The sequence below is a fragment of the Pan troglodytes genome, chromosome 23 (assembly GCF_028858775.2).
Source record: "Pan troglodytes isolate AG18354 chromosome 23, NHGRI_mPanTro3-v2.0_pri, whole genome shotgun sequence".
NCBI classification, from domain to species: Eukaryota; Metazoa; Chordata; class Mammalia; order Primates; family Hominidae; genus Pan; species Pan troglodytes.
Genome location: NC_086016.1, coordinates 27,215,876 through 27,242,677, shown reverse-complemented (window position 1 = coordinate 27,242,677; position 26,802 = coordinate 27,215,876). Strand labels below are relative to the sequence as shown.

The following is a 26,802-nucleotide window of genomic DNA, read 5'->3' as shown; positions in this document are numbered from 1 at the left end:
TGCTCTCTAACCTCAGTCCTTAAAATCTCACCTGATATTCTCCAATGAAGTCACCCCTAGAAGCCTAAGGTCACAAAAGAGATTTTTTGTGTTGGGCGGAAAGGGGAGGTGAGGAGGGTGGCAGGCATGGAATACAGTGAAACCAACATGAAATTTAGGGTCAGGTCAGGGTTCCAGTCTCAATTCTGAGCCTCAGTTTCCTCAAAGGGGTTGCTGGAGGCTTAAATGAGATATTACATGTACTGCACCAAACACAAAATAAACACAGGTCCCGATCCCTTATCCAAATCCCTTGAGCATAGTTTTATTTGGGAATTTATAATTTTTAGTATTTATTATACATACACACATGCATCATACATAATCATGTAATATATACACATATGTATATATATACATATGTAACACCACCATAATCAAGCAGATAATATTCCTGCAGTGTATTATGAACATTCATATAAAGTGGGGAAAATAGAGTCAAAGTAGAATTATATTCACTCAGGTCAGGTTTTACCACTGAGTTAGGAAAAAGCTTTGTTTTGCAGGGCTTTCTGGAATTTGGCTTTGTGGATAAGGGATGGTGAGTCTCTTGTGCTCATCGCATCAACGCTGACTTTGATGGTGCACGTACCATGAGCTCCTATACTGAGGAGAAACAGGCAGCGCTCAGTCAAGCACCACAGGTGCATTCTCAGTGAGCCCTGAGGACAGCTCAGTGGTGTGGACACTGCTAACCCATTTTACAGATGAGGAAACTTAAGTTCATGATGTTCAGTCATTTGCAACTTACACCAGGGCCTATCTAATCGTAATTTTTAATGTATATTTTTTCAAATTCATTTTTAACTACATAGGTTGTACATGAAACACTCCCCCTATAAAAATTGTAACCATTTCTGGCCGGGCACAGTGGCTCATGCCTATAATCCCAGCACTTTGGGAGCCAGAGGTGAACGGATCACCTGAGGTCAGGAGTTCGAGACCAGCCTGTCCAACATGGTGAAACTCCATCTCTACAAAAAATATAAAAATCAGCTGGGCATGGTGGCAGGCACCTGTAATTCCAGCTACTTAGGAGGCTGAGGCAGGAGAATCGTTTGAACCCGGGAGGCAGAGGCCGCAGTGAGCCAAGATCCGAGATTGCATCATTGCACTCCAGCCTTGGTGACAAGGGCGAAACTCCGTCTCAAAAAAAAAAAACAAAAAACAGGTAACCATTTCTATTAAGCTAACCTCTGATGTCCCCGCCCTTTTGTTTTATCAGAGGGGATTGTGATGCAGCTAGAAGGGTCAGCCAAGTGCATGAGCCCAGAGCCCCAGTCACCTGCCTCCTGGCCTGGTACCTTTCACCCACTCCAGGCAGCCCAGCTTTGTTTTCTCCCTAAATGGAAACAGACATAACCATCCTCTTTACAGGAACTCAGAACATCCCCCACCCCTCACTCTTCCCCTTACACAGCCTCTTTCCTTGGGTACAACAGCCCCAGTCTCTGAAGCATGGCCCCCCTGAGTTCCCCATTCCTGTGACTGCAGGGCTCTTCCCAGGTTCCCCAACAGAGCCCCTTCATACCTGGTCAAACTTGGTTCTCATAAAGACTTTGCCTCTTCTTGGATTTCAATTCCTTTAGCCACTGGGGAGAGGGTTCATCCGATCTGAAACCACAAAGCCAGTAAGAGACTAGTTGAAACCAGACTGTGGGCTCCTTGCGGGCAGGACTGAGTGGTATCCGACTGTCTATCCCTGGGCCCAGGCGGGGCTGGGGCAAGCACTCAGAGGTGGCAAAGATGCCCATATTAACGGGACTGATAAGCAAGAAGTAGAAATTAACCACAGTGTCCAACAATGGGGAATATTAAATAAATCAGGGGTCCCGAACCCCCGGGCCACAGACCGATACTGGTCCATGGCCTGTTAGAACAAGGCCACACAGCAGGTGGTGAGTGGTGGGCGAGTGAGCGAAGCTTCATCTGTATTCACAGCTGCTCCATCACTCACATACCACCTGATCTCTGCGTCCTGTCAGAGCAGCGGCAGCATTAGATTCTCATAGGAGTGTGAACCCTATTATGAACTGTGCATGCAAGGGATCTAGGCTGCGAGCTTCTCATGAGAATCTAATGCCTGATGATCTGTCACTGTCTCCCGTCACCCCCAGATGGAACCATCTAGTTGCAGAAAAACAAGCTCAGGGTTCTCACTGACTCTACTGTGAGTTGTAGAATTATTTCATTCTAATTACAATGTAATAATAATAGAAATAAAGTACACAATGAATGTAATGTGTTTGAATCATCACAAAACCACCCCCCTATACCCCTGGTCTGTGGAAAAATTGTCTTTCACAAAACTGGTCCATGGTGCCAAAAAGGTTGGGGACCGCTGAAATAAATCACGATATATCCGTTCTATGAGATAATCTGCAGTTATAAAAATTTATCTTGGTTGGATACAGTGGCTCATGCCTGTAACTCCAACACTTAGGGAGGCAGAGGCAGGAGGATAGCTTGAGCCCAGGAGTTTGAGACCAGCCTGTGCAACACAGTGAGACCCCATTCTCCACAAAAAGCAAACAAACAAACAAACAAAAAATTCGTCCTATATAAAATTATTTCCATCCATCCGTTTGTCATGCAAATAGCTATTCATCCTTCCATCTCTCTATCCAGGTAAGTGTCTGTGATGGTTAGTTTTATGCATCAACTTAAACCTAATGTGTACCCAGATATTTGGTCAGACATTATTCTAGATGTTTATGCAAAGATATTTTTTCTTAGATGAGGTTAACATTTAAATCAGTAGGCGCTGAGTAGCACAGACTACCCTCCGTGATATGAAAGGGCCTCATCTACTCAGTTGAAGGCCTGAATAGAAAAAGACTGGCCTCGCCAGGCACGGTGGCTCACGCCCGTAATCCCTGCACTTTGGGAGGCCGAGCTGGGCGGACCACGAGGTCAGGAGATCAAGACCATCCCGGCTAACATGGTGAAACCCCGTCTCTATTAAAAATAAAAAAAATTAGCCGGGTGTGGTGGCGGGTGCCTGTAGTCCCAGTTACTCAGGAGGCTGAGGCAGGAGAATGGTGTGAGCCCAGGAGGCGGAGGTTGCAGTGAGTGGAGATGGCTCTGCTGCACTCCAGCCTGGGCGACAGAGCAAGAATCCATCTCAAAACAAAAAAACAAAAACAAAAAAAAAACAAAAAGAAAAAGAAAAAGAAAAAGACTGGCCTCCCAGGAAGAAGAGGGAAGCCTTTTGGACTTCGACACTTCCTCGCATCCCCAGCCTGCTGGTCTACTCTGCAGATTTGGGACTTGCCTGCCTCCACAATCACATGAGCCAATTCCTTAAAATCAATCTCTATACATACATACGTGTGTCTACACGTGCATACATATCTATATACGTACATGTATATACAGCTGACCCTTGAACAACACAGTTTGAACTGTGTGGGTCCACTTGGATTTTCTTCTGCCTCTGCCACCCCTGAGGCAGCAAGACCAATCCCTCCTCTTCCACCTCCCCCTCAGCCTACTCAATGGGAAAACAATAAGGATGAAGAATGAAGACCTTTATGATGATCCACTTCCACTTAATGAACAGGAAATATATTTTCTCTTCCTTATGATTTTCTTAATAACATCTTTCCTCTAGCTTACTTTATTGTAAGAATATATAAAATATAATATACAAAATATACGTATGTGGTTATGAGTGAGGCTTCTGGTCAACACTAGGCTATTAGTAGTTAAATTTTAGAAAGTCAAAAGCTACATGCAGATTTTTGACTACGTAGGAAGTCAGTACCCCTAATCTCTGCCTTGTTCAGGGATCAACTGTATTATTTACACACACACACACACACACACACACACACACACACACACACACCCGATTGGCTCTGTTTCTCTGGAGAACTCTGAACAATACAATGCCCATAAGACATACAGCATACAGAGCTGCCTTTTGTTTATCAAAGGTCAACAATAATTGTTTTGGGGAGGTGAGATTTGTTTAGACTGTTTTTTTGTTTGTTTGTTTTTTGTTTTTTCTTTTTTTTGAGACGGAGTCTCGCTCTGTCTCCCAGGCTGGAGTGCAGTGGCGCCATCTCGGCTCACTGCAAGCTCTGCCTCCTGGGTTCACGCCATTCTCCTGCCTCAGCCTCCCAAGTAGCTGGGACTACAGGCGCCCGCCACCACATCCGGCTAATTTTTTGTATTTTTAGTAGAGATGGGGTTTCACTGCGTTAGCCAGGATGGTCTTGATCTCCTGATCTTGTGATCCGCCCACCTCGGCCTCCCAAAGTGCTGGGAGTACAGGCGTGAGCCACCATGCCCAGCCTGTTCAAACTTTTTTAAATGGAAGAACACATACAGAAAGGTACTCAAATCAAAATGTGCACAGCTCAATGAATTTTCTCAAAGTGAATACATCCGAGTAGCCACCATCTACATGGTACTACTTTTGACTTTTATTTTTTTACCTTCTTCTTAGCAGTTTTCTGTGTTCTCAGAATTTCTTATAATGAGAACACAACATTTTAATAAAAAACAATAAAGTCAGGCCAGGCACGGTAGCTCATGCCTGTAATCCTAGCACTTTGGGAGGCAGAGGATCATCCAGGAATTCGAGACCGGCCTGGGCAACATGGCGAAATCTTGTCTCTACAAAAAAATACAAAAATTTGCCAGTCATGGTGGCACACAACTATGGTTCCAGCCACTCATGGAGGCTGAGGTGGGAGGATTCACCTGAGACTGGGGAGGTCGAGGCTATAATCATGCCATTGCATTCAAGCCTGGGTGACAGAGTGAGACCCTGTCTCAAAAACAACAAAAAACAATAAAGTCGCCATTGTTTAAAACTTTATTCAAGAAAAAAAAAATCACGTTTATGAAGATTGTTAAACGGGCACGGGAAAACATTCATATGGAACATGGAGCAGGGGAATCAAACTACGCAAACATCGTGATCTCAGCTACGTTACAAAGAAAAAGAAAATGGAAGGAGAGATGCCCAGATATCAACAGTAGTGGTCTTTGCACAGTAGGATCGTGGATGATTTTCTTTTCCCCTTTGTATTCTTTTTGTATTTTCTACAGTCACTGCTTTTATAATCAAACACACATGCACACAGGACGTGACTGATTCTGTTCTCAGAGAAAGCTCCTGAGACCCGTGGCCCAGGAGGGGTTGGAAGAGATGCTGGCCTGTTGGTGGTACAGTGGGGGTCTGCACCTGAGGGGATGAGAGATTAGGTGACTCTGGAGTCTAGGGGCAGGCCTTCAACTGCTATGCCTGCCAGCCTAGGAATGAGGAAGAAGAGGGCCCCCTGGGCAGACGGGGGTCTAGGGTACTCCAGACTTCAGCCAAGCTTTGCCTAATAGTGGAGACACAAGCCCAGGCCTCCAGAGGTGCCTCTGAGGCCCTAGTCTGGGGGTTCCTCCAGCCACAGAGAAATGCTGGAGCCCTCCACTGACTCTGGAGCCAGAATTCTGGCATTACCAGAACAGGGAGGCACTGTCTCAACTATGGCCCTGTCTTTCTCTAACGTCTCACCTTCTGGTTCCCACAGCCCACTCTGCGCTATGTATTTTACACTGCCTGAGGCTCCCAGGTACATCTGGCCTCCAGGCCTTTGCATGTGCAGTGGCTTTAGCCTGGGATCCCCTCTCACTGCCCGTGGTCCAGCTAAGACCCAATTGTCCACCATGATTCAGTTCAAGTATCTCCTTCTCTTGGAAGTTTCTTTTTTTTTTATTAGAGAGGCAGGGACTCACTGCATTGCCCAGACTGGAGTGTGGTGGCACGATCATAGCCTCCATCTCCTGGGCTCAAGGGATCCTCCCACTTCCACCTCTGGAGTAGGTGGGACCACAGGCATGTACCACCACAGCCAGCTAATTTTTTTTCTTTATTTCTTTTTTTATTTTTCGTGACAAGGTCTCATTCTTTAGTCCAGGCTGGAGTGCAATGGTGCAATCATAGCTCACTGCAGCCTCCAACCCCTGGCCTCAAGTGATCCTCTCACCTCTGCCTTCCAAAGTCCTGGGACTATAGACGTGAGCCACTGCACCCAGCTGGAAGTCTTTTCTGCCGCCCATCCTCAAGTGTGCATTATGAGCCCTTCATCTGCCTCCCTCCATCACAGGGGTCAGAGAAAGGGCCAGAGAGTAAAATATTCCTGATTCTGTGGGCTGTGGGGCATCTGTGCTCCTTCTTAACTCTGCAGTGGTAGCACTAAAGCAGTTATAGACAATACATAAATGAATGCATGTGGCTGTGTTCCAATAAAGCTTACTCACAAAAACAGATGTGGGCTGGATTTGGCCTGTGGGCCATAGCTTACCCACTCTTGCTCTGATCCAGCCAGCCCTTACTATCATTACAACTCTAGCATCAGGAACAATCCCTAACTTTCATGGATTAACAGTGCTCATGATAAGATTTCCACTCTGCTTCACTGAGTACTTCTACATCCCAGGGCTCAGGCACAGGGCTTTAGACACACTCTTGTTTCATCCTCATGACCACCTCGGAAGGTTAGGAGGTTAGAAAACCCACTTTACAGATGAGGAAACTGAGGTTCAGGAGGTCAAGTACCTTTTCCCATGTCATGCAGCTCTTAAGCAGCAATGGTGGAATTAAACCCTGGCTGTGTGACCTTAGATCCCCTGTTCTTAACCTCCACCTCCAGCTGCTGAAACACCCCTCTGAGAGCCTGAGAGCCTGAGAGCCTCTTGGGGGGCAGAAGCTGCTTTGTGCTCGTCTCTACACACAACAGCCCAGGATCGGGATAGCTGTTCCACGAAGGGAGTGAAACTGATCTCATTCAACCTGGCCGTGCCCTTTGATCCACCTTCCCAGGTCCTCCAGATCTCTTACGATAAAGATACTTCCCCAAAGGGGAAGAGGAGGGAGAATGCCTCAGTTTCCCCATCGGTCTGGAGAGGGCTAAACTAGATCAGTAGTTCTCCAACAATGGTGCCCTGGCGTTCCATGTAGCAGGTGGCAGTGGGCGGGGGAAGAGGAGAGGCCAGCTGGCCTGATTCCTGGCCTCCTTCCCCGGCCTGTGTTGTACCTTTTAGGTATCTGAGTATTGAGAATTCACATGAACAAAGCTTCTGCTGCTAGAGAAAATTAAAAAGTTGAAACTCTCTTCTATTCAGCTCTAAAACCTATGCGAGCACCTCTCTAGAAGTATACCCTGAGTTTGGAAGGAGAGGGACCCCCATTCCCCAAGACCCCTCACCTCTCATCCTTGTCCATGCTGGAAGGCAGCACGCGACTGCCCAGCACCCCAGGCTGGAAGGGGGACTTGGGGCTCTTGGGTTGGGGTGCCCAGCTGGGGGTCTCGCCAGGACTGTCCACCTCTGGCCTCTTGTGCAGCTGAGCCTGGGGAGAAAAGAGAGCTGAGTCTATAAGCTGCCCTTTGTCTGGGGAAGGGCCCCCTCCCATGCAAATGTCAGGTACAATGAGCCTTCTGCAAACACTCGGGGCCCCCTGAATCGGAATAAACCCAGACAGGAAACATGGGTGCTGAGAAAAGTCAGATGTCAGTCTGGCATTCCAAGCAGCCACCCTCAACCCCCAAGATCGAATCACCACCCAAACCCCACATAATCACATTCTCTTTTGCTGAAAAGCCACCATTTGTAGTGCACTCAGCACACGGCATGCCACCCTGAGAACCCTACATGGAGAGAGCAGCTCCCTCCATCCAACAGCTGCAGCTTAGCTCCGTTCAGTTCCTTACTCCTGGAGCCATGTAAATAAAATGAAGTTTTCGACAGTCCATCAGAGTCCCATAAGAAAACCAGAGGGCAAATATCCACCCATTTTTGGAGGGCATGTTGGGAATGGAATACAATGGTGTGCATAAAATTCCCTTGCGGGACCTGAGGTGTGAGTGGTGGCAAGTGGCTTCTCTCTCCCAGGCCGTGTTGGGTCAGCCCCCGGCAACAGCAGTCATCACCACTGTCCACTGATAGCTTCTGTGCACTGATCACCCATCATTTTTGCTCTACCAGGCTCAAGTAATATGACAAATGTGAGTTCGTTCCATGTGTGTATGATTTTTTTAGGGCAGATCCTGGCTTTCCCCATTTTACAGGGTGAGAGAGCCCAAAGCTCAAAGGTCTAGCCTGAAGTCACACAGCTTTTATGAACTGGGATTCACACCGGGTCTGCCCGCAGCCCAACTCCAGGGTTCTTTCCAGGACAAGCCCTGCAACCTCCCCTGGTTGTTAATAATCGCCTAGCACTGCTGTGGTAGAGATTGAAGTTTAAGCTAACACTGATGAATGAATGGCCAGAGCCCCGTTTTCACAGAGCACAGTGGACTGGAGCTGTGTTCTGGAATCCCAAGATCTGCCTCAGCAGTTACTCGGTGCATCCACATGGGAGCCCCAGGGCCTCCATCTCACCTACACCCAGGGCCTGTGGCTGTCTGCCTCCTGCGTTAAGCTACCTTATAAGATCATTTGCTCTGTGGCAAGAAAGAAAATGAGGGAAGGAAGGAAGGAAGGATGGGAGGGAGGGAGGGAGGAAGGCTGGATGCGGTGGCTCACGCCTGTAATCCCAGCACTTTGGGAGGCCGAGGCGGGCGGATCAGGAGGTCAGGAGATTGAGACCATCCTTACTAACATGGTGAAACCCCGTTTCTACTAAAAATACAAAAAATTAGCCAGGCATGGTGGCCGGCGCCTGTAGTCCCAGCTACTCGGGAGGCTGAGGCAGGAGAATCGCTTGAACCCGGGAGGCGGAGCTTGCAGTGGATCACACCACTGCACTCTAGCCTGGGCAACAGAGTGAGACTCAGTCTCAAAAAACAAAAAAAGAAGAAGGAAGGAAGGAGAGAACAAGGAAGGAAGGAAGGAGAAAGAGAAAGGAAGGAAAGAAGAAAGGAAGGGAGGGAAGGAGGGAGGGAGGGAGGGAAAGAAAGTCAGAAAACCTCCAACCTAGTTCTAGTGACTGAAAGATGTTCACACTTTAAGGGCCTGTAAAATCAATTACAGACACAAGCACACATCCACTACTGACTGACTTTCTATTCGTGGAAGAAATGACAGAAAAGCAAAACTTCCGTCTACTAAAGGAGCAACAGAGTCACGGCGCTCCCACACGGGGATTGTGTGGCCTGCATGGGATACACAGAGTTGAGAAATTCCACCAACAATTCAGGCTTGTTTGCCTTCATTTCTTCTTCAATAAAAGGGGAACGAATAGCTACCTTTTGCAAGGTTGCTGGAGCATAAAGTGAGTTTGCAAGCACATGATGTCTGAGACAGAACAGGGGGGCAAAAGGGCCTCTTTCCTCACCCAAATTAAGTGCCATTTGGTTCCAGGACTATGAGAGACACTTGTGAGAGCTGGAGGTGGGGAGGAGGGAGGCAGCTCAGCCTTTCCCTCAGCATTGCATAATACAGTTGGCATTCTGGTGCAATTTGGAGACTGGGACTTGGTTCCAGCCCTGGCTTCCTGTGTCATCTGGTACTGAAATGATCATTTTCTGTGCCTGCCTTCCACAGCAGACCGGATTCCTCAAGGGCTTCAGGAGCCTGGGTTTGTTCACTCCTGCTTACCTGATGCTCAGCACCGGTGAGCGTCACCAGTTGGATTCTCAGCCCACTTTACAGATAAGCAAACCAAGGCTTAGCTATGACACCAGAGCAGCAGGTTTGGGGGCGGAGGAGAGTCAGAAAGTGGAGATTAAGCAACACAGGGCCACTGGTGAAAGCCAAGTAAGTTGGTAGTATTGTTAATGGTAGAAGCCAATTTCCTAATTTTGCCAATGTGCTATGGTCATGTGAAACACTATCATGTGGGTGAAGCTGAGTGAAGGGTATGGAGAAACTCCCTGAGTTATTTTTGCAACTCCCTTTGAAACTTAAACTATTTCAAAAATGGAAGGAATGAAGGAAGGAGAAGGAAGGAAAAAAAGAAGGACAAAAAAAGGATGGACAAAAAAGGAAGGAAGGAAGAAAAGAGAAAGGGAGGGAGGAAAGAAAGAAGAGAAAGGGAGGGAGGAAAGAAAGAAAAGGAAGGAGAAAGGGAGGGAGGAAAGAGAGGTAGGAAGGGAGGGAGGAAGAAGGGACAAAAGGAAGGAGGAAGACAGGGAGGGAGGGAGGAAGGAAAGGAAGGAAGGAAAGGAAGAAAGGAAGGAAGGACGGAAGGAAGGAATCTGTTTGTTTTTTGGTTTTTTTTGAGATGGAGTCCCGCTCCGTCGCCCAGGCTGGAGTGCCGTGGCGCAATCTCGGCTCACTGCAAGCTCCGCCTCCCAGGTTCAAGCCATTCTCCTGCCTCAGCCTCCCAGGTAGCTGGGACTACAGGTGCCCGCCACCACGCCCGGCTAATTTTTTTCTATTTTTTAGTAGAGACGGGGTTTCACCATGTTATCCAGGATGGTCTCGATCTCCTGACCTCGTGATCTGCCCGACTCGGCCTCCCAAAGTGCTGGGATTACAGGCATGAGCCACTGCACCCAGCCGGAATCTGTTCTTTACGCTGCTAAGGTTGAGGATCATGCCCACCAGGTGACTCTTGGTGAGAGGTCTGGTACCTTTAGCACTGCCGGATCCATGCCTGGAAACGCGGGCATCCTCTGAGGATGGCTGACGGGGGTCCTCTCAGCTTTGGATGGCTTCTCCTCCTCATCTGACTCTTCCTTCCTGGGTGATTTCTCCTCTGTTGCAAAGAAAAGGGCACTGAATTCATCAGCAGCTGCCATGTACTGAGGTCCTACATGCCAGATAATTTGCACGCAGTATCTCATGCAGTGCTCACATCAGACCTGCACAGAAGACGCTACGGCCCATTTTACAGATGAGGACCACCCAGGTGCCTGCTTTCATGCTCTCTCTTCTCACAACTCTGCTTCTTGCCAGAAGATACTGACAACAGGCAGAGTAGGTTTTCTTTTGCGGGAAGACAGAGGCAAACCCATCTCCTGGGCCCTTGGCTCATTCCAAGTCAGGGAAATAGAAGGAAATCTTTGGCAGAGGCAGGAAAGTAGATAGGAATGCTTTCAGCCAACAATGCACCGAGGTTATGCTCTCAGAGGAGAATGTGGAGAGCTTCATGTGTCTTGTGGAAAGGCGGCCCAAAGGTGGACCAGGAAGCCATTTTCCTTGACCCCAGCTCCCCTATCCAGGACTTAACCCCAGACCCGTGCTTGAGGCTGAGCTGATCACTCAAGCTTTTGGGTGATGGGCTGCCTATCCCCCTCTTCCAGGAGTGATATGGGAGGAGTTTCTACTTCCCTGAGACCAGGATGCTGGCATGGGCACAGTGAGGATTGGAGGAGGGGGCGGGGATGAAAGAGGCAAGACCTGGTGCTCTGGAGCCCTTGGGCTACCCGGGGAACTGAGGTACGCTAAGAAAACACAGACCCAGCCTTCCCCCTCCAGCCCCTGGCCGGCTCCTCCAGGCTGACGGGAGCCAGAGGTGCTGCTGCCACGTTCCAGCTGGGGGTATTTGTGTGCTTTTGTCCCTATTATGGTCTTCATTTGCTCCAGGTGGCTTAATAGAGCTTGGCTCAGAAAACCAAGAAAGTGCAGAGAGGTCTCACCTGAGGCACTTAAACATTTCCTTTAATAACAGAAATGGGATAGGAGTGGGAGAGAGAACTCTCCAAGCATTTCTTTAAGGTATCTGGTCAGAAGCAATGCCCCTCACTCAGCTCAGAGCCTGGTCTGACATCCTAATGTTTGCTATGGGCAAATCCCAAATGAACAAAGGCATCTACAAGATGTTTTTGAGGACTAAAAAGGCTGTGTCTACATAGAGTGGGCAGGTCAGCTGCTCTAGTTTCCATTGCAAGAAAAAATTTTTTCTTCTTTTTTTTTTTTTGAGACAGAGTCTAGCTTTGTCGCTAGGCTGGAGTGCAGTGGCACGATCTCGGCTCCCTGCAACCTCTGCCTCCTGGGTTCAAGCGATTCTCCTGCCTCAGCCTCCTAAGTAGCTGGGATTACAGGCACGTGCCACCATGCCCAGCTATTTTTGTATTTTTAGTAGAGACGGGGTTTCACCATGTTGGCCAGAATGGTCTCAATCTTCTGACCTTGTGATCCACCCACCTCGGCCTCCCAAAGTGTTGGGATTACAGGCGTGAGCCACCACGCCCTGCCTGTTTCTTCTTAAAAGTCTTTCATGGCTCTCCATCTACAGACGAAATCTAACTCCTTAGCAAAGCATCAGGGATCTCCATGATCTGGCCCCTGCCTACCTTTCCAGCATATCCTGCTATTCCCAGCTTGAGCAACACGAAACTGCTTAGGGATGCTCCTGCCACACACACAGAATGTTCTTTCCACATCTCTGTGCCTTTGATCTTGTTGATACTTCTGCCTGGAATAACTTTCCCTAACTCATTATTATCCATTCTTCAAGATTCAGCTCAGGTTTTGATACAGTAAGCAGCCAAAATAGTCCTTAGAGGAAAATGTATAGCCTTAAATGATGCATTAGAAAACAGAAAAGATTGATAATATATGGACTGAGCTTTCAACTCAGGAATACAGAAAAAAGACCAGCGAGCAAACCTAAAGAGAATACAGGGGTGGATTTAATCAAAATAAAAGCAGAAATAGTAAAACCTTATTAAGCTATGTCTCTGTCTCTTGTAACTCAAAGAGCCTCAATTAATACACTAACCTTCAAAACACTGTTTTACCTAGTTTCTGATAAGTTCTACATAACAAGAAATCAGTTTCCACTTTTGGGAGTGCCACCCTGGAGGCCAACGCATTGGGCAGGGGAAGCGGCTCCGTTCCCTTCCCAACGCAGGAGGCGCAGGTGCTGACGCAGCCGGTGGAGCGGCGTGAGCACGAGCGCGAGGTGCTGCACAAGGCGCTGGAGGAGAATAACAACTTCAGCCGCCAGGCGGAGGAGAAGCTCAACTACAAATGGAGCTCAGCAAGGAGATCCGCGAGGCGCACCTGGCCGCACTGCGCGAGCGGCTGCGCGAGGAGCTGCACGCGGCCGAGGTGAGCAGGCACAAGGAGCAGCGAGAGGAGATGTCGGGCTAAGGGCCCGGGACGGGCGGCGCCCACCCTGCGAGAGAACACGTTCGGGTTTTGGTTTTGTTTCGTTCACCTCTGTCTAGATGCGACTTTTGTTCCTCCTCCCCCACCCCCGCCCCCAGCTTCATGCTTCTCTTCCGCACTCAGCCGCCCTGCCCTGTCCTCGTGGTGAGTCGCTGACCACGGCTTCCCCTGCAGGAGCTGCCGGGCGAGACACGGTCCCTCGGTGCAGACACCAGGCCGGGCGCGGCTGGGTCCCCCGGGGGCCCTGTGAGAGAGGTGGTGGTGACCGTGGTAAACCCAGGGCGGTGGCGTGGGATCGCGGGTCCTTACGCTGGGCTGTCTGGTCAGCACGTGCAGGTCAGGGCAGGTCCTCTGAGCCGGCGCCCCTGGCCAGCAGGCGAGGCTACAGTACCTGCTGTCTTTCCAGGGGGAAGGGGCTCCCCATGAGGGAGGGGCGACGGGGGAGGCGGGTGATGGTGCCTGGGAGCCTGCGTGTGCAGCCGGAGCTTGTTGAACTGGCAGGCGGGTGGGTGGGGGCTGCAGCTCTCCTTAATGTGGTTGCACAGGGGTCCTCTGAGACCACCTGGCCTGAGGTGGACACCCTGGGCCTTCCTGGAAGCCTGCAGTTGGGGGCCTTGCCCTGAGTCTGCTGGGGAGTGGGCATTCTCTGCCAGGGACCCATGAGCAGGCTGCATGGTCTAGAGGTTGTGGGCAGCATGGACAGTCCCCCACTCAGAAGTGCAAGAGTTCCAAAGAGCCTCTGGCCCAGGCGCCTCCGTGGGACAGCCCCGCCGCCCCTCCCCACCAGGGCCTTGCAGATGTCCTTGAAAGACCCACCCTAGAGCCCTTTGGAGTGCTGGCCCCTCCTGTGCCCTCTTCCCTGGTGGAAGTGGCAGCCACAAGTCCTCCTCAGGGAGCCCCAAGGGGGATTTTGTGGGACCGCTGCCCACAGATCCAGGTGTTGGAAGGGCAGTGGGTAAGGTTCCCAAGCCAGCCCCCACACCCTTCCCACTTGGCACCCAGAGGGGACTGTGGGTCGAGGCCTGACTCCAGGCCTCTCCTGCCCACACCCTCTGGGCTGAGTTCCTTCTTTCCCTTGAATGCCCAGTGCTGGCCTTGGAGGACGGTCAGCTGGAGGACGGCAGTGGGGGAGGCTGTCTTTGTACCACTGCAGCATCCCCCACTTCTCCACGGAAGCCCCATCCGAAAGCTGCTGCCCGGCCCCTTGCTGTAAAATGTGAAGGGGGTGGCTGAGTTCTCTTAGGACCTCAGCTTCCATCCTGCGGGAGGCCTTGGCCGGGCACTGCCAGCGTCTTCCAGAGCCACACCAGGGACCACGGGAGGATCCTGACCCCTGCAGAGCTCAGGGGTCAGCAGGGACCCACTGCCCCATCTCCCTCTCCCCACCAAGACAGCCCCAGAAGGAGCAGCCAGCTGGGATGGGAACCCAAGGCTGCCCACATGTGGCTTTGTGGGACTCAGAAAGGGAAGCAGAACTGAGGGCTGGGATATTACTCATGGTGGCAGCTCTCATAGCGAAAGCCTACTGTAATATGCACCCATCTCATCCACGTAGTAAAGTGAACTTAAAAATTAAATGAACAATTAAATAAACACCTGTGTGTTTAAGACAAAAAAAAAAAGAAATCAGTTTCCTATGTAATTGTGTTCTAATGATCTACAGCCTTCCAAGTCAGGAATTTTTTCGTAGGGCTTAGTCTAAATCCTTCCTGCTGTTCAGTGTGCTATCTGAGGAGGAGAGAAGGCATGGCATACCCGTTGAGTCTTTGAACATCCACGTGTTGTCAGTCTCATCCTCCAAAGGTGATCTGCTCTCGGACTCACTAAATCGGCTGCGCCGGAGGGAGTGGGAGATGGGGGCCCGGCGGCGGCTTCTCTTGCTGAGCTGCACCCGGGTCTTGAGGGCACTTGAGTCGAGGACTGAGGTTTGCTTTGGGAGCAGCAGGGAGGAAGAGGAAAAAAATCAAGGGAACCATCAATGGAGGGTACCACAACACAGTTGGTGGTACACAGCTTCGCTGACAGATAAGAGGCTATTTAGGTGGTACCTAGGCCAGGGCTTCCACATTTTAACAGTAACCTAACACCCAAAGCCTAAATTTCCCCATAAAACATACCCCATAGGCTGATGACAAAAGTCAGGTGGAACAATGAACCTTGAGTGCCCGAGTACAGTGCCTGGCTGCCTGGCACCCAGTAGGCACATAATACAAATGCCTTTTCCCTCCCAGTGACATCCACCACACAAGCATGTAATCTACAGCAATGATCAGTACACAGCAGGAGCTCAATAAATGTTTGTTTGTTGAATGAATAATGGATTCAACATCTAACTAAATCCTTCTGTCAACTGTATTCACACAGAGTCCCCGGGTTGAGACATTCTCCGTGGAATTCCTCCATTACTCACATAATCTAGGGTGCAGGTGGGAAGGGAGGGGGCAGCTTACTAAACATCAGGAGTCAATTTTCAGGCATCCCTGAAGACTCACACTCTGAGCTGCGACAGGTGGGGGGTTGGTGAGGGCTGCCAAGTCACTACTATCCCCAGTGAAAGGGTGGGGAGCACAGACCATCTGGGTGGGCCCCAGTAAGGAGATGGGAAGTGCCTGGCTCAGAATTCTCCTGGGAGACAGCAGTGAAGTGCTCAGAGCTGGGGTTCAAACTCTGCTGGGTTCGAATCCTGGCTATGTGACCTTGGGCAATGAGCTTCACTTCTCTGAGCTTGGGTGTCCCTATTTATAAAAAGGAGATAAACAGAGTGCCTCCTTCCTACAGTGGCTGAGAGAACTCCCTGTGCTCAGGTGTGGAAAGCCCTTGTTTCAGTCAGAGCCTGACCACGGCTCACAGCCAAGAGCTCTTTCCGGCAAGCTCACGTTCTTACATGAAATGTTGGTTTCTTCCACCTAGGTCCACTTTGGAGAAATTCCATCACCCAAGGCCTTCTAAGTCAGTGATGACAGGCTAATTTCAATGAATCATTTCCCAACAATGGTAAGTAACAAAAGTCCCAATGGGGTGGTGGAAGGAGCTGATCATAGCTACTTCCCAAACCAGCCACAGTGGTATCTTGTGAGGAGACTTGCACGGGACCAGCGAAAGAGGGGGAAAGACAGAAATCAGAAAGTGCCTGCTGCACCTAGAGGCAGGCTTGCTTCTCCGGCCACTTAACAGAGCCAGGTTTTCAGAGTCCAAGAGAGCAGGACAGAATCACGCTGACAGAGGGGCTGGCTTGGAGGGGAAGATGGTGCCACCCTTGCATCCTCAGCCTGGTACAGAGACTGGATTCCTTAGTGCCCCGCCTCCGCCTCCCCATTTGGCCTCCAAACCGTCCCCACAGGAGACCTAAATCATGGTTGGCACCATACGTAAACCTCAGTATCCCCACAGGAGACCCAAATCGTGGTGGGCATCACACATAAACCTCAGTATAATTTCAGTAAGCGTTAGACCTATGCTTAGGGACACCAGCATTTAGAGTCACTCCATGGCCACTTTGATTTGCGAATTTGCAAAATGGGCAGGCAGTTTTGCCTCTGGGGTTATTAACATGTGCCTGGGCCAGTGGTCAACACTCACTGACTGTTGTTTATAATGGACATCAAGAAGGAACCACTTAGCGTTCTAGCAGGAAAGTTCATGATGCAGTGACATGATGCTGGTATGTAAGGCACACAGCAAGATCTCAATACATGTCTGTTGAGTGAATAACTGAATATATCACCCAACTAAATCCTGATGACACCCAGGGAGGTGGGCATGGCCATGGTTATATAATGGGGTTCCCCAATCAAGACTCAACTTGTGTCTTTCTTTGTCTCTGCCCTGATCTAGAGGTGCCAGCGAGAGACCTTGGCCATATACTGAAGGAGAATCCTCTTTGAAGCCCTAAAGGAAGCCCTTTTTCTAAAGCAGCGGTGTTCCTCCTCTGGGGAAATGTGGGTAGCCATGCCCAAGTGTGTAGGTGGGAGGCTTTACTGCGAGGAGAGAGGGTCCCTTTCACATTTTGCAGACGTTCCATCCCCCAGAGAGTGGGCAGGTAGCCCTATTGTTATGCGAGGAGAATAATGACATCACTCCTGGGTTTCAAGGGTTGAAAAGGAAGACCTGCCTGACCCCTGGAGGTGGGGCTCCCAGGGGAAAGGAGGATAAGTTCTGGTCTGGAAGATGCTAGAGCAGGAGACCGTTTGACCTGCTATGCTGGGGCAGCTGACATCCTGGCTGTGCTTGGGACCTGAAAGAGCTGAGTGCTAGGGGCTGTCCCCTGGGACCTCCATGAAAGGTGCCCATGCCTGAGGGGACTTTCTGTCCTGGAAGAGCCACTACAGAGACAGTCGGATCCCCTGATACCAGGGACACTGTTGTACCAAGCAAGACCTTAGTGAGAACGTTCAGCAGAATCATTCTGAGCAAACTCCAGGCTCTTCATGCTTGCAACTATAAACCTCAGGGTTACTGCCCAGGGGTAAGTGGTCAGACTCCCTGCTTACCTGGCAGGTGAGGGCTTAGATCAGTTTTAATTTGAATGCATGCAATTGTATTTGAGGCTGTGGAGCTGTTGATGCTGGTTACAAGTGGATAAGGAAGCTGAGGCTCAGAGAGGTGAAGACATTTGCCCCAAGACACACAGCAGGTGTATGGCAGGTCCAAGATACATGCATAAGTGAGTCCCATTTCAAAGACAGTGCCCTCCGTACCCACTCCAAGGGTCCCTGGCACACAGATCCTACACCTGAAGTGGCAATTCACAGAGACAGGCTGGAATTTCCATTTAAGAAGAAATGCTCCTGGCCACTGACTTACATCAATGAAGGAGAAGTCATCTACTCTCTTTTCAGGGCAGGCGTCCGGTGGAGGCGGCCCCTCCATCCCATCGGTGGATTCCAGGTCAGTGCTGGAGTGGTCCACGCTGGTGCTCCGCTGGTCCCTGGAGCAGTCATACTGGTCCCCTGCCGAGGTGGGCTCCGTTTGGGAGGACAGAGAAGACAAACGGCTGCTGGGGGGCTGTTTCCTTGTCGATGTGGCACTGCTATCTGGGGACTCAGTGGCCAAGCTGCCAAAAAAGGGAATGAAGGGAGACATGGTTATGGAGAACGTTTCAGAGAACGGGATTTCAAGTGAAGGATGCTGCAGGCAGCATAGCTTGGGGTATGTTTTATAAGCCAAGTAACAACAGACAGAACATCCCAGCAGAAGACCCTCTTTGGAAACAGCACAAGATGTGCCAGCGAGGTGCTGTTTAAGGCACTTCCTGGAACACCTGGCCAGGTGCAGAATGGGAGGGGTCAGGCCTGTGCCACTCAAGATCCTTTAGCCCTGCGCTGTCCTGGACGGAAGCTGCTTATCACAGGTGGTTGTTGGGTCCTTGCAATGGAGCAAGTGACAGAGCTGAGATATGCCGTGAGCATCTTACACACTGGATTTCCTATACCTTACACACTGGATTTCCAATACTTTGAATAGAAAAAAAAGAATGTAAACTGCCTCGCTAATAACTTTTCATGTTAATTACATGTGGAAATGATAGTATTTTGGATCCCTTGGTTCTGATAAAATACATCCCCAAATTGAATTTCACTTGTTTCTTTTTATTCTTTTGGTGTAGCTACCAGGACATTTTAAATTACATATATGTCTTGCATTTGCAGCTTACATTATAATTCTTTTTTATTTATAATCGATACATAGTAATTACACGTTTCTGGGGTACAGAGTGGTGTTTCAATACATGTATATATTGCATCAGGATCAAATCATGATGTTGTATTTCTGCTGGGCAGTGCTGATGTAGATCAAATTGTTATCAGCATGGAAGAGCAGGTGGTGGGACCTGCATTATTTCATTCACTTATTCATTCAGTCATTTAATAAAAATCTACTGAGCACTTACTATGTGCCAAGCATTGTGCTAAAAAATGTGTCATTCAGTCCTCTCCAATAATCCTATGAGGATTAGCCTATAACTGCCACAATCCTACAAGTTAGGGTTGGTGACATGGTTTGGATTTGTGTCCCCAACTAAATCTCATGTCGAATTGGAGGAATGGCCTGGTGGGGGGAAGTGATTGGATAATGGGGGCAGATGTCCTCCTTGCTGTTCTCATGATAGTGAGTGAGCTCTCACAAGATCTGATGGTTTAAAAGTGTGTGGCACCTTCCCCTTCTCTCTCTCCTGCTGCCAGGTAGGACGTGCCTTGCTTCCCCTTCACCTTCCGCCATGATTGTAAGTTTCCTGAGGCTTCCCCAGCCCTGCAGAACTGTGAGTCAATTAAACCTCTTTCCTTTACAAATTACCCAGTCTCAGGTAGTTCTGTATAGCAGTGTGAAAACAGACTAATATAATTGGCCTTATGAACTTAAGTATTCTTATTCACCTTGTTAAAGGTGAGGAAACTGAGGCATAGAGATGTAAATTAGCTTGTCCCCAGCAACAGGACTGGGATTGAGCCCAGGCAGTCTGACTCCAGCGTCCATGTCCTTGGCTCTCTCCTACTTCTGAAATCTCTTCCTATGATAATATAATCAGGTGTCACTTGGGTCATTGGAATAATGTAAGATAGAAAATTTACAGATAATTCAAGTCATTAAAAACCTCCTGCCCTGCCTCCATCCACATATTAAAAAGAACACCTAAGCCAATAGCCTAGCAAAGCCTCCAGGTCATGGGAAACCCTCGCCTTGAGAAAGGACAGGTGGGCACACCTGACAAGTGGGCCTACTCTCAAGACCACCAGTCTGCTCCCTTGAGCAGAACTTTCCACAGGTGTGCTGGCATTTCATCGTGCTTTCTGTCAGCTCTGGGATGATTTTATTACTTGTCATATGGAGGATGTTAGGGTTGTAAGGTGGATTGAGGCAAATCCACACGGGATGAAGGTAACAGCACTGAGAGACAGCAGGTGGCACCACTGTCCAAGGCTGGGTGTGCCATGCTCCTGGGGTGGCCCGAGGAGGGGAAGTTGCATTGTCTCTGCAGGACAGCAGGGAGCACCCCCTCAGGGGTGCACCTAAGTCCACACTCCAGGTCCCACAGGTCCTGAGTCAGAACTGGGGAATGGAGACCCCGAGAGAGGAACGGGCTCCTAGGGTCACACAGTGACATGTGCAAAACCAAGACCTGGGTTTCCAGACTCTCAGTCCAGTGCTCTTGCAGGGGTATTCTAGATAAATTTAAGTAAGCTCATAACTAAACACATATTTCATGGGTCAGTGGGAAAAACAGCTTTCTCGGGCACTGTAAAAAACCTTTGCTTTCCTTTTACTTTTTCTTATCCATTTTCAATTCTATCACCCTCCTGCCAACTTTAATATTGGTGACTTTATCATTTTTATCACTGTGGTAAAATACAATTTGCCATTGGTCACATGTAGGACAGTCACAGTGTTGTGGAGCCATCATCACTGTCATCCTAGAAATTTCCATCACCCCAAAAGGAAACCAGATACCCACGAAGCAGCCACTCCCCATTCCCTCTCCACCCCCAGCGCCTCATCTGTTTTCTGTCTCTATGGTATTTGCCTATCTTGGATATTTCATATATCATTATTTTTATTATTATTATTTTTTTAGACAAGGTGTCTCTCTCTGTCGCCCAGGCTGGATTGAGTGCATTGGCGCAATCTTGGCTTACTGCAGCCTCCACCTCCCGGGTTCAAGTGATTCTTGTGCTTCAGCCTCCTGAGCAGCTGGCATCACAGGTGCCCACCACCACACCCAGCTAATTTTTTTTGCGTTTTGAGTAGAGATGGGGTTTCGCCATGTTGGCCAGGCTGGTCTCAAACTCCTGGCCTCAAGTGATCTGCCCGCCTGGGCTTCCCAAAGTGCTGGGATTACAGGTGTGAGCCACTGTGGCTGACCCATAATCTTTTTTTGTTTTTTTGAGACGGAGTCTTGCTCTGTCCCCCAGGCTGGAGTGCAGTGGCACAATCCCGGCTCACTGCAACCTCCGCCTCCCAGGTTCAAGTGATTCTCCTGCCTCTGCCTCCCAAGTAGCTGGGATTACAGGCGTATGCTGCCACACCCAGCTAATTTTTTGTATTTTAGTAGAGACGGGGTTCCACCATGTTTCCCAGTCTGGTCTCGAACTCCTGAGCTCAGGCAATCCGCCCGCCTCAGCCTCCCAAAGTGCTGGGATTACAGAGGTGAGCCACCGCACCCAGCCCATAATCTTTATTATTATTTTTTTGTACTTCCTAATTTCTTTTTTAAAAGAAGAATGGGTTCCTTTTATAATTACAGACTGGAGGTTTTAGCAATATAGAAATCAGGAGGTGGGTGGGCTGCAGCAACTCCAGCCCAGCTGCCCCCTTTGCAGCCAGAATCCCGTCGCACGCGTCCTACCTCTCCCCGCTCTGGCACTGCTCTGTCCACGTCCCATACTGGCTGCCGGCTTCGTGCACGAGGGTGTCAGTGTCCTTGGGTTCAGTGGGCCGCCGGGAGAAACACTGCTTCAGCTGGTCCTGCAAAGACAAGCCAGATGTGAGATTTCTACCAGGAAATGTACTCAGAACCCCCGTCCCGGCTGACACACAAATCAGATCGCATGGCCCCCAGCTCAAACCCATCCCAGCAACCCGCTGCCTTCCTAAGTGGGGCCAGACATCTTGGCTGGGCACTAGGGTGACCAATCGTCCTGGTTTACCAAGATATCACAAGATACAGGACTTTCAGTGCTAAAAGTGGGCCAACTGGGATGAAGTGGTCACCCTACCTGGCATGTGGAGCCCTGCAGGGCATCGCCTGGCCCCCACCTCAATGGCCCTCTCTCCTCCTCACAGTACAGCCTGGGCACACTTCTCTCATCTTCAGTGTTACTCAGACTCATGGATCTGGCTGGGGGAAGCTCCATGCACCCGCTTGCCCAGGTTCCTACCACCACCGTGTTTCCCAACCGCATCACCAGACAGAACATCCATGGAGCACCGAACTTGGGACAGGCATTGGGTTGAGCTCTTGACATGAGATCACCTGGTTGAACTACAGTCCCTTGACAATCCCATGGGGTGGATCTTATTACAATCCCCATTTTACAGATGATAAAATTGAGGCTTAAAAACATGAAATTACGGCCGGGTATGGTGGCTCACTCTTGTAATCCCAGTACTTTGGGAGGCCGAGGTGGGCGGATCACGAGGTCAGGAGATCGAGACCATCCTGGCTAACACGGTGAAACCTCATCTCTACTAAAAATATAAAAAATTAGCTGGGTGTGGTGGCAGGCGCCTATAGTTCCAGCTACTTGGGAGGCTGAGGCAGGAGAATGGCGTGAACTCGGGAGGCGGAGCTTGCAATGAGCCAAGACTGCACCACGCCAGCCTGGGCGACAGAGAGACACTCCATCTCAAACAAAAAACATGAAATTACACGCCCCAAATCAAATAGCCAGTAAACAGCCAGCGAAGTGGAATTCAACCCCCAGGTCCAAACCACTGCGCTTCAGGCAACATCAATCCCTTGGGCTGTTGCAACCTGGTCTATTGCTGGTCTTGGCCCTCGGCCTGGGCACTCAGAGAGGGCACGCAGGGAGCAAGGGTGCTGATTAGCACAGAACTGACCACAGGGCCAAGCCTGGCACACGGTGGAAAGGCCATAAATCCCCATTAAATGACTGAACTGCTGTCTTCCCTCATTTGTCTGCTTCGCAAATTAAAAGCCCATTCCCTGTAATGTGGCCACTGAAGTGGCTGCCACTTAGGCTTGTGCTTTGTTGAGTGGGGAGAAGCTGGTGCCCTCAAGACAAAACAAAAAGTCCAATCCTTGGATGGGCCGTTGGCACACTGATGACTCAGACGGCCTTGGCTGCCTGAGCTTTGAAGCTTTGAATGACGCTCTCAGTCACCTTTTTTTTTTTTTTTTTTTTTTTGAGACAAGGTCTTACCCTGTCACCTAGGCTGGAGTACAGTGGTGCAATCACAGCTCACTCCAGCCTTGGCCTCTGGGGCTCAAGTAATCCTCCTGCCTGAGACTCCCAAGAAGCTGGGAGTATAGGTATACACTACCACACCCAGCTATTTAAAAAATTTTTTTTGTAGAGATGGGGTCTCGTCATGTTGCCCAGGCTGGTCTTAATCTCCTGGGCTCAAGAAATCCTCCTGCCTCAGCCTCTCAAAGCATTGCAATTACATTGCATGGTGAGGCACCACGCCCAGCCCCAGTCACTGTCTTTTGATGAGGAATTTGGAGATGGGGGTTAGGGCATAAGACTGGCCCAGAAAGACAAACGGGGCTCATCTTTACTCCTTACGTTCTGTTCCATTTGAGATCAGGAGGCACATTCTGCTGGAATATGCTTCATATCATCTCCTGCTCAAAAACCTTCCGGGGTTCCCTATTGTCCTCACGTAGAAATCCAAGGCCCCTTGAAAGCGAGCCCCCAAATTTCCTGTCTGATCCCATCCCCTACCCTTGCTCCAAACAAACTCTCTATCCCACACTCTTTGGCTTACTACATACCATATCCACACAAGCCTCACACACTCCTGGCCTCTGCAGCCTTGTTTGTATCATTCCACCTCCCTATCCATCCTTCTTAAACAAAGCTATTGCAACCCATGGTGATATCTCCTCCCTAAACTTTTTTTTTTTTTTTCCTAGATGGAGTCCCACCCTGTCTCCCAGGCTGGAGTGCAGTGGTGCAATCTTGGCTCACCGCAACCTCCGCCTCCCAGGTTCAAGTGATTTTCTTGCCTCAGCCTCCTTAGTAAGCTGGGATTACAGGCACACACCACCATGCCTGGCTAATTTGTATTTTTAGTGGAGACAGGGTTTCACCACATTGCCCAGGCTGGTCACGAACTCCTGGCCTCAGGTGATCCGCCCACCTCGGCCTCCCGCAGTGCTGGGATTCCAGGCATGAGCCACCACTGTATACCCTGGATGACTTATCAATTGTACCAGGCAGAACGTGACACATAATTTATATTACACAACAGATATTTACTGAGCTCCTACTACATGCTAGGCACCGGGTAACTGGGCGTGGGAGGTCACGGCACAGACGCAGGCTCTGGGATTCTGCAACTCATCAGATGTGCCCTTTAAGACTGGGATGCTCCAATGTTTCTGTTCCCCTCTTGGAGCCTGCCTGGCACGCAGTAGGTGCTTAGTTAACGGAGGTGGGCTGATTGTTCCTCAGCAGTTTATCTTCTTCCCAGGCAGGGGAGCCAGCCTCTTCTCAGGTTCTCTGGAACCACACTGAGCCGAGACAGCACTTGTGGTCCATGTGGTCCTGCAGAAGGAGTGGGCACCTGGGGAAAAGCCTGCTGTGTGGCCTCAGGGCTCTGGCTTCCCTCTCTGAATTGCAGAGAAGTTACAAGAATTCAGTGAGAAAATAATGGTCACCCCCAGGGCACAGACGCAAACTTGACAGCTCCTAGAACAGGGCCCAGCACTCAGGAAACATCCCATAAATGGTCACCTCCTTTCCATTCTCTTTCTCTTGCCTTTTAGAGATACTCATGTACCCCATGATGTTCGTGGGAATACTGTGAATGAGGTGTATACAAGGACGGGAATTCAGAATAAATCCCTCAGTCACCCCTGCTAAATGGCTACACTCATAGACCCGAATAAGAGCTGCTGTCCACTCTTAATTCTACTGTCTGTAGAAGCTTTTCTGTCTCTAGTTACAACATAACACCTTACTCACTGTAAAACATTTAGGAGTAACGGAAAATCACAAAGAATACATTTTAAAAGAACTTATCACCCAAAGACAGTATCCTGTCATAGTCCTGCCCGGAATTTTCTCAGGATCAATTCACCTACATCACCATTTTACTGGCTGAAGAATATTTCACTTTTTGGATGCAGCATCTTCCATTATAACCAGTCCCCAAGTGCTGGGACTTTTGGTTGCTGAGGATTTTCTTCACCACTATAATCAATAATATGACGAACACCCCTGAGGCTAAATCAACACATCTTTGCAATTATTCCCGTAAGAGAAATTCCTAGGTATAGAGTCACCAGGTCAAAGGGCTTTGGGATCCAGATGAGCAAGCCAGCTTTGGAAGAGGCTGCCTAACTTCCAAGCCTACGGGCAGCACATAGGGATAGCTGTTAGCACGCTGTAGGGATGCACTCAGGCCCTGCTGGGGAGTGTTATGTTTTTGCCTTGCAAGGCAAGGCCACCTGATATACTCAGAGGCACAGCACCATCGACAGAATTCTCCCTGGGACGCAAGGCTAGAAGTGGTCATCTGAGCCCGCTCCCAGCTCCTTACTGTTTTCAAAGATGTGATGGAACTGGCCATTCCCTAACTTAATGCCCTTCAGAGGTCAGATTCAGAGGCCAGATGCTGGGGACTTAGGGGTTGTTTCTGGTGGAGGACAAGACATCGTTGTCCCAAGCAGCTTGTTGTCCCGAGGCTGCAAGGTGGATGCTGGGCTTGTGCCTGTGTATGCTAAGCTCAGCGGGAGGCAGAGGAGTGACAGCTTATAGCAAGGGTGGGGACGCAGGGCAGGGCTTGCTGTCTCTGCTCTGCCCAGCTGTGTGGCCTGGCTAAGTGACCCCACCCATCCAAGCCTCAGTTTTCACACTGGAAAAACAAGGACTGTTTTGAGGTATCAACAGATAATCTTCAGAAAGTGTTAAGCTCACTGCCTGGCACATAAATGAGTACCCAGGAGATGGGAACCGTCATGATGACAGCAATTTTCAGGCCCTCTTTGGAGTCAGGCAGGGGAATGGAGCCTTGGCAAAGGGTTCTTAAAATCCCTGAGAGAGGGGGATCCCCCTCAGGGCTGAGTGATGGAAGAAGGAATTTGCAGGGGCCCCCTAGAAACCAAAAGGTCAAGTCCATTGCTGAGGGTGAAACCAGGGCAGGCGGCAGGGGGGCAGTTTCCAGACCTCTTGCAGATGGCCCTGGGGATAAATGGTGTCCAACCAAAACATGGTGGCTTCCCTTTATACAACCATCTGTGTGCCCTCCCCCACAGACGTTTGGGATTCAGGTTCAGGGATCTGAACTCTCCAAGAGTCAGGGATGGATGGGTTTTCTCCCTCCACCGCCTAATGCCACACTGAGGGTCCTGAGGCCAGCGCTGCTCCCTCCTCTCTCTCCTTCACTGCCATACTGCATCGATCCTCAGTCCTTCAAAGTCTCTTTCTGGAACATTCCTTCCAGCTATGACCAGCTATCTGTTCACCCACGGCGGCAGCTTCCGGGGGACCTCCCCTGGCATCCTTCGCCCTGTATGTGCTTCTCATTCTACTTTCCAAAACTGAATAGGTCCCTGCTCAAAGCCCTTCCACAGCCCCCCACGTCCCTCCAGGTAAGGGCTGGGGTTAGGGAAAGGGTTACGGCCTGCGGGACCTGCATGGGTGCGGGGCCTGGTGGGCTCAGCAGCTCCTTCAGTGTTGCTTCCCTCCTCCCATACCCCTCCTCTCACCCCCCAGTCCCTCCCACTGGCTCCTCCAGCCCCATTTCCCTCCCCTCACATTCCTCCCTCTCACCTCCAGGCCTGGTGGAGCAGCCACCACCTCCAAGTTACCATTCAGATTTCAACTTTGATGGCCAGGAAGCCTTCCCAGAACTTTCCCACCGTCCTACCCTGAGGGCTGGCTCAGGAGGCCCCAGGCTCCCATTGTCCCCTAGACCTCAGGTCTCTACATCTGTGCCATCTGATACAGTAGCCACTAGCCACTTATGACTATTTGAATTTAATTTAAATTGACATTAACTAATACTAAGAATTCAGTTCCCCTGTGGCACTAGCCATATTTCAAGAGCTCCACAGCCACCCACCATGCTGAA

At 49.9% G+C, this 26,802-nt stretch overlaps 1 protein-coding gene across 7 annotated transcripts in view; it reads right to left on the bottom strand.

The window, feature by feature from the left end:
- KIAA1671 overlaps positions 1-26,802 on the bottom strand; it is a 245,237-nt gene that overhangs the window by 5,092 nt on the left and 213,343 nt on the right. For all 7 annotated transcript variants that reach the window (XM_054675950.2, XM_009438006.4, XM_054675952.1 and 4 more), the window contains 6 exons: positions 21,386-21,504; positions 17,848-18,097; positions 14,800-14,974; positions 10,560-10,684; positions 7,251-7,393; positions 1,571-1,653 (listed from right to left, as the gene is read on the bottom strand). In XM_054675950.2, the coding sequence (XP_054531925.1) occupies positions 1,575-1,653; positions 7,251-7,393; positions 10,560-10,684; positions 14,800-14,974; positions 17,848-18,097; positions 21,386-21,504 (891 nt within the window). In that variant the 3' untranslated portion in view covers positions 1,571-1,574. The remainder of the gene's footprint in view (positions 1-1,570; positions 1,654-7,250; positions 7,394-10,559; positions 10,685-14,799; positions 14,975-17,847; positions 18,098-21,385; positions 21,505-26,802) is intronic.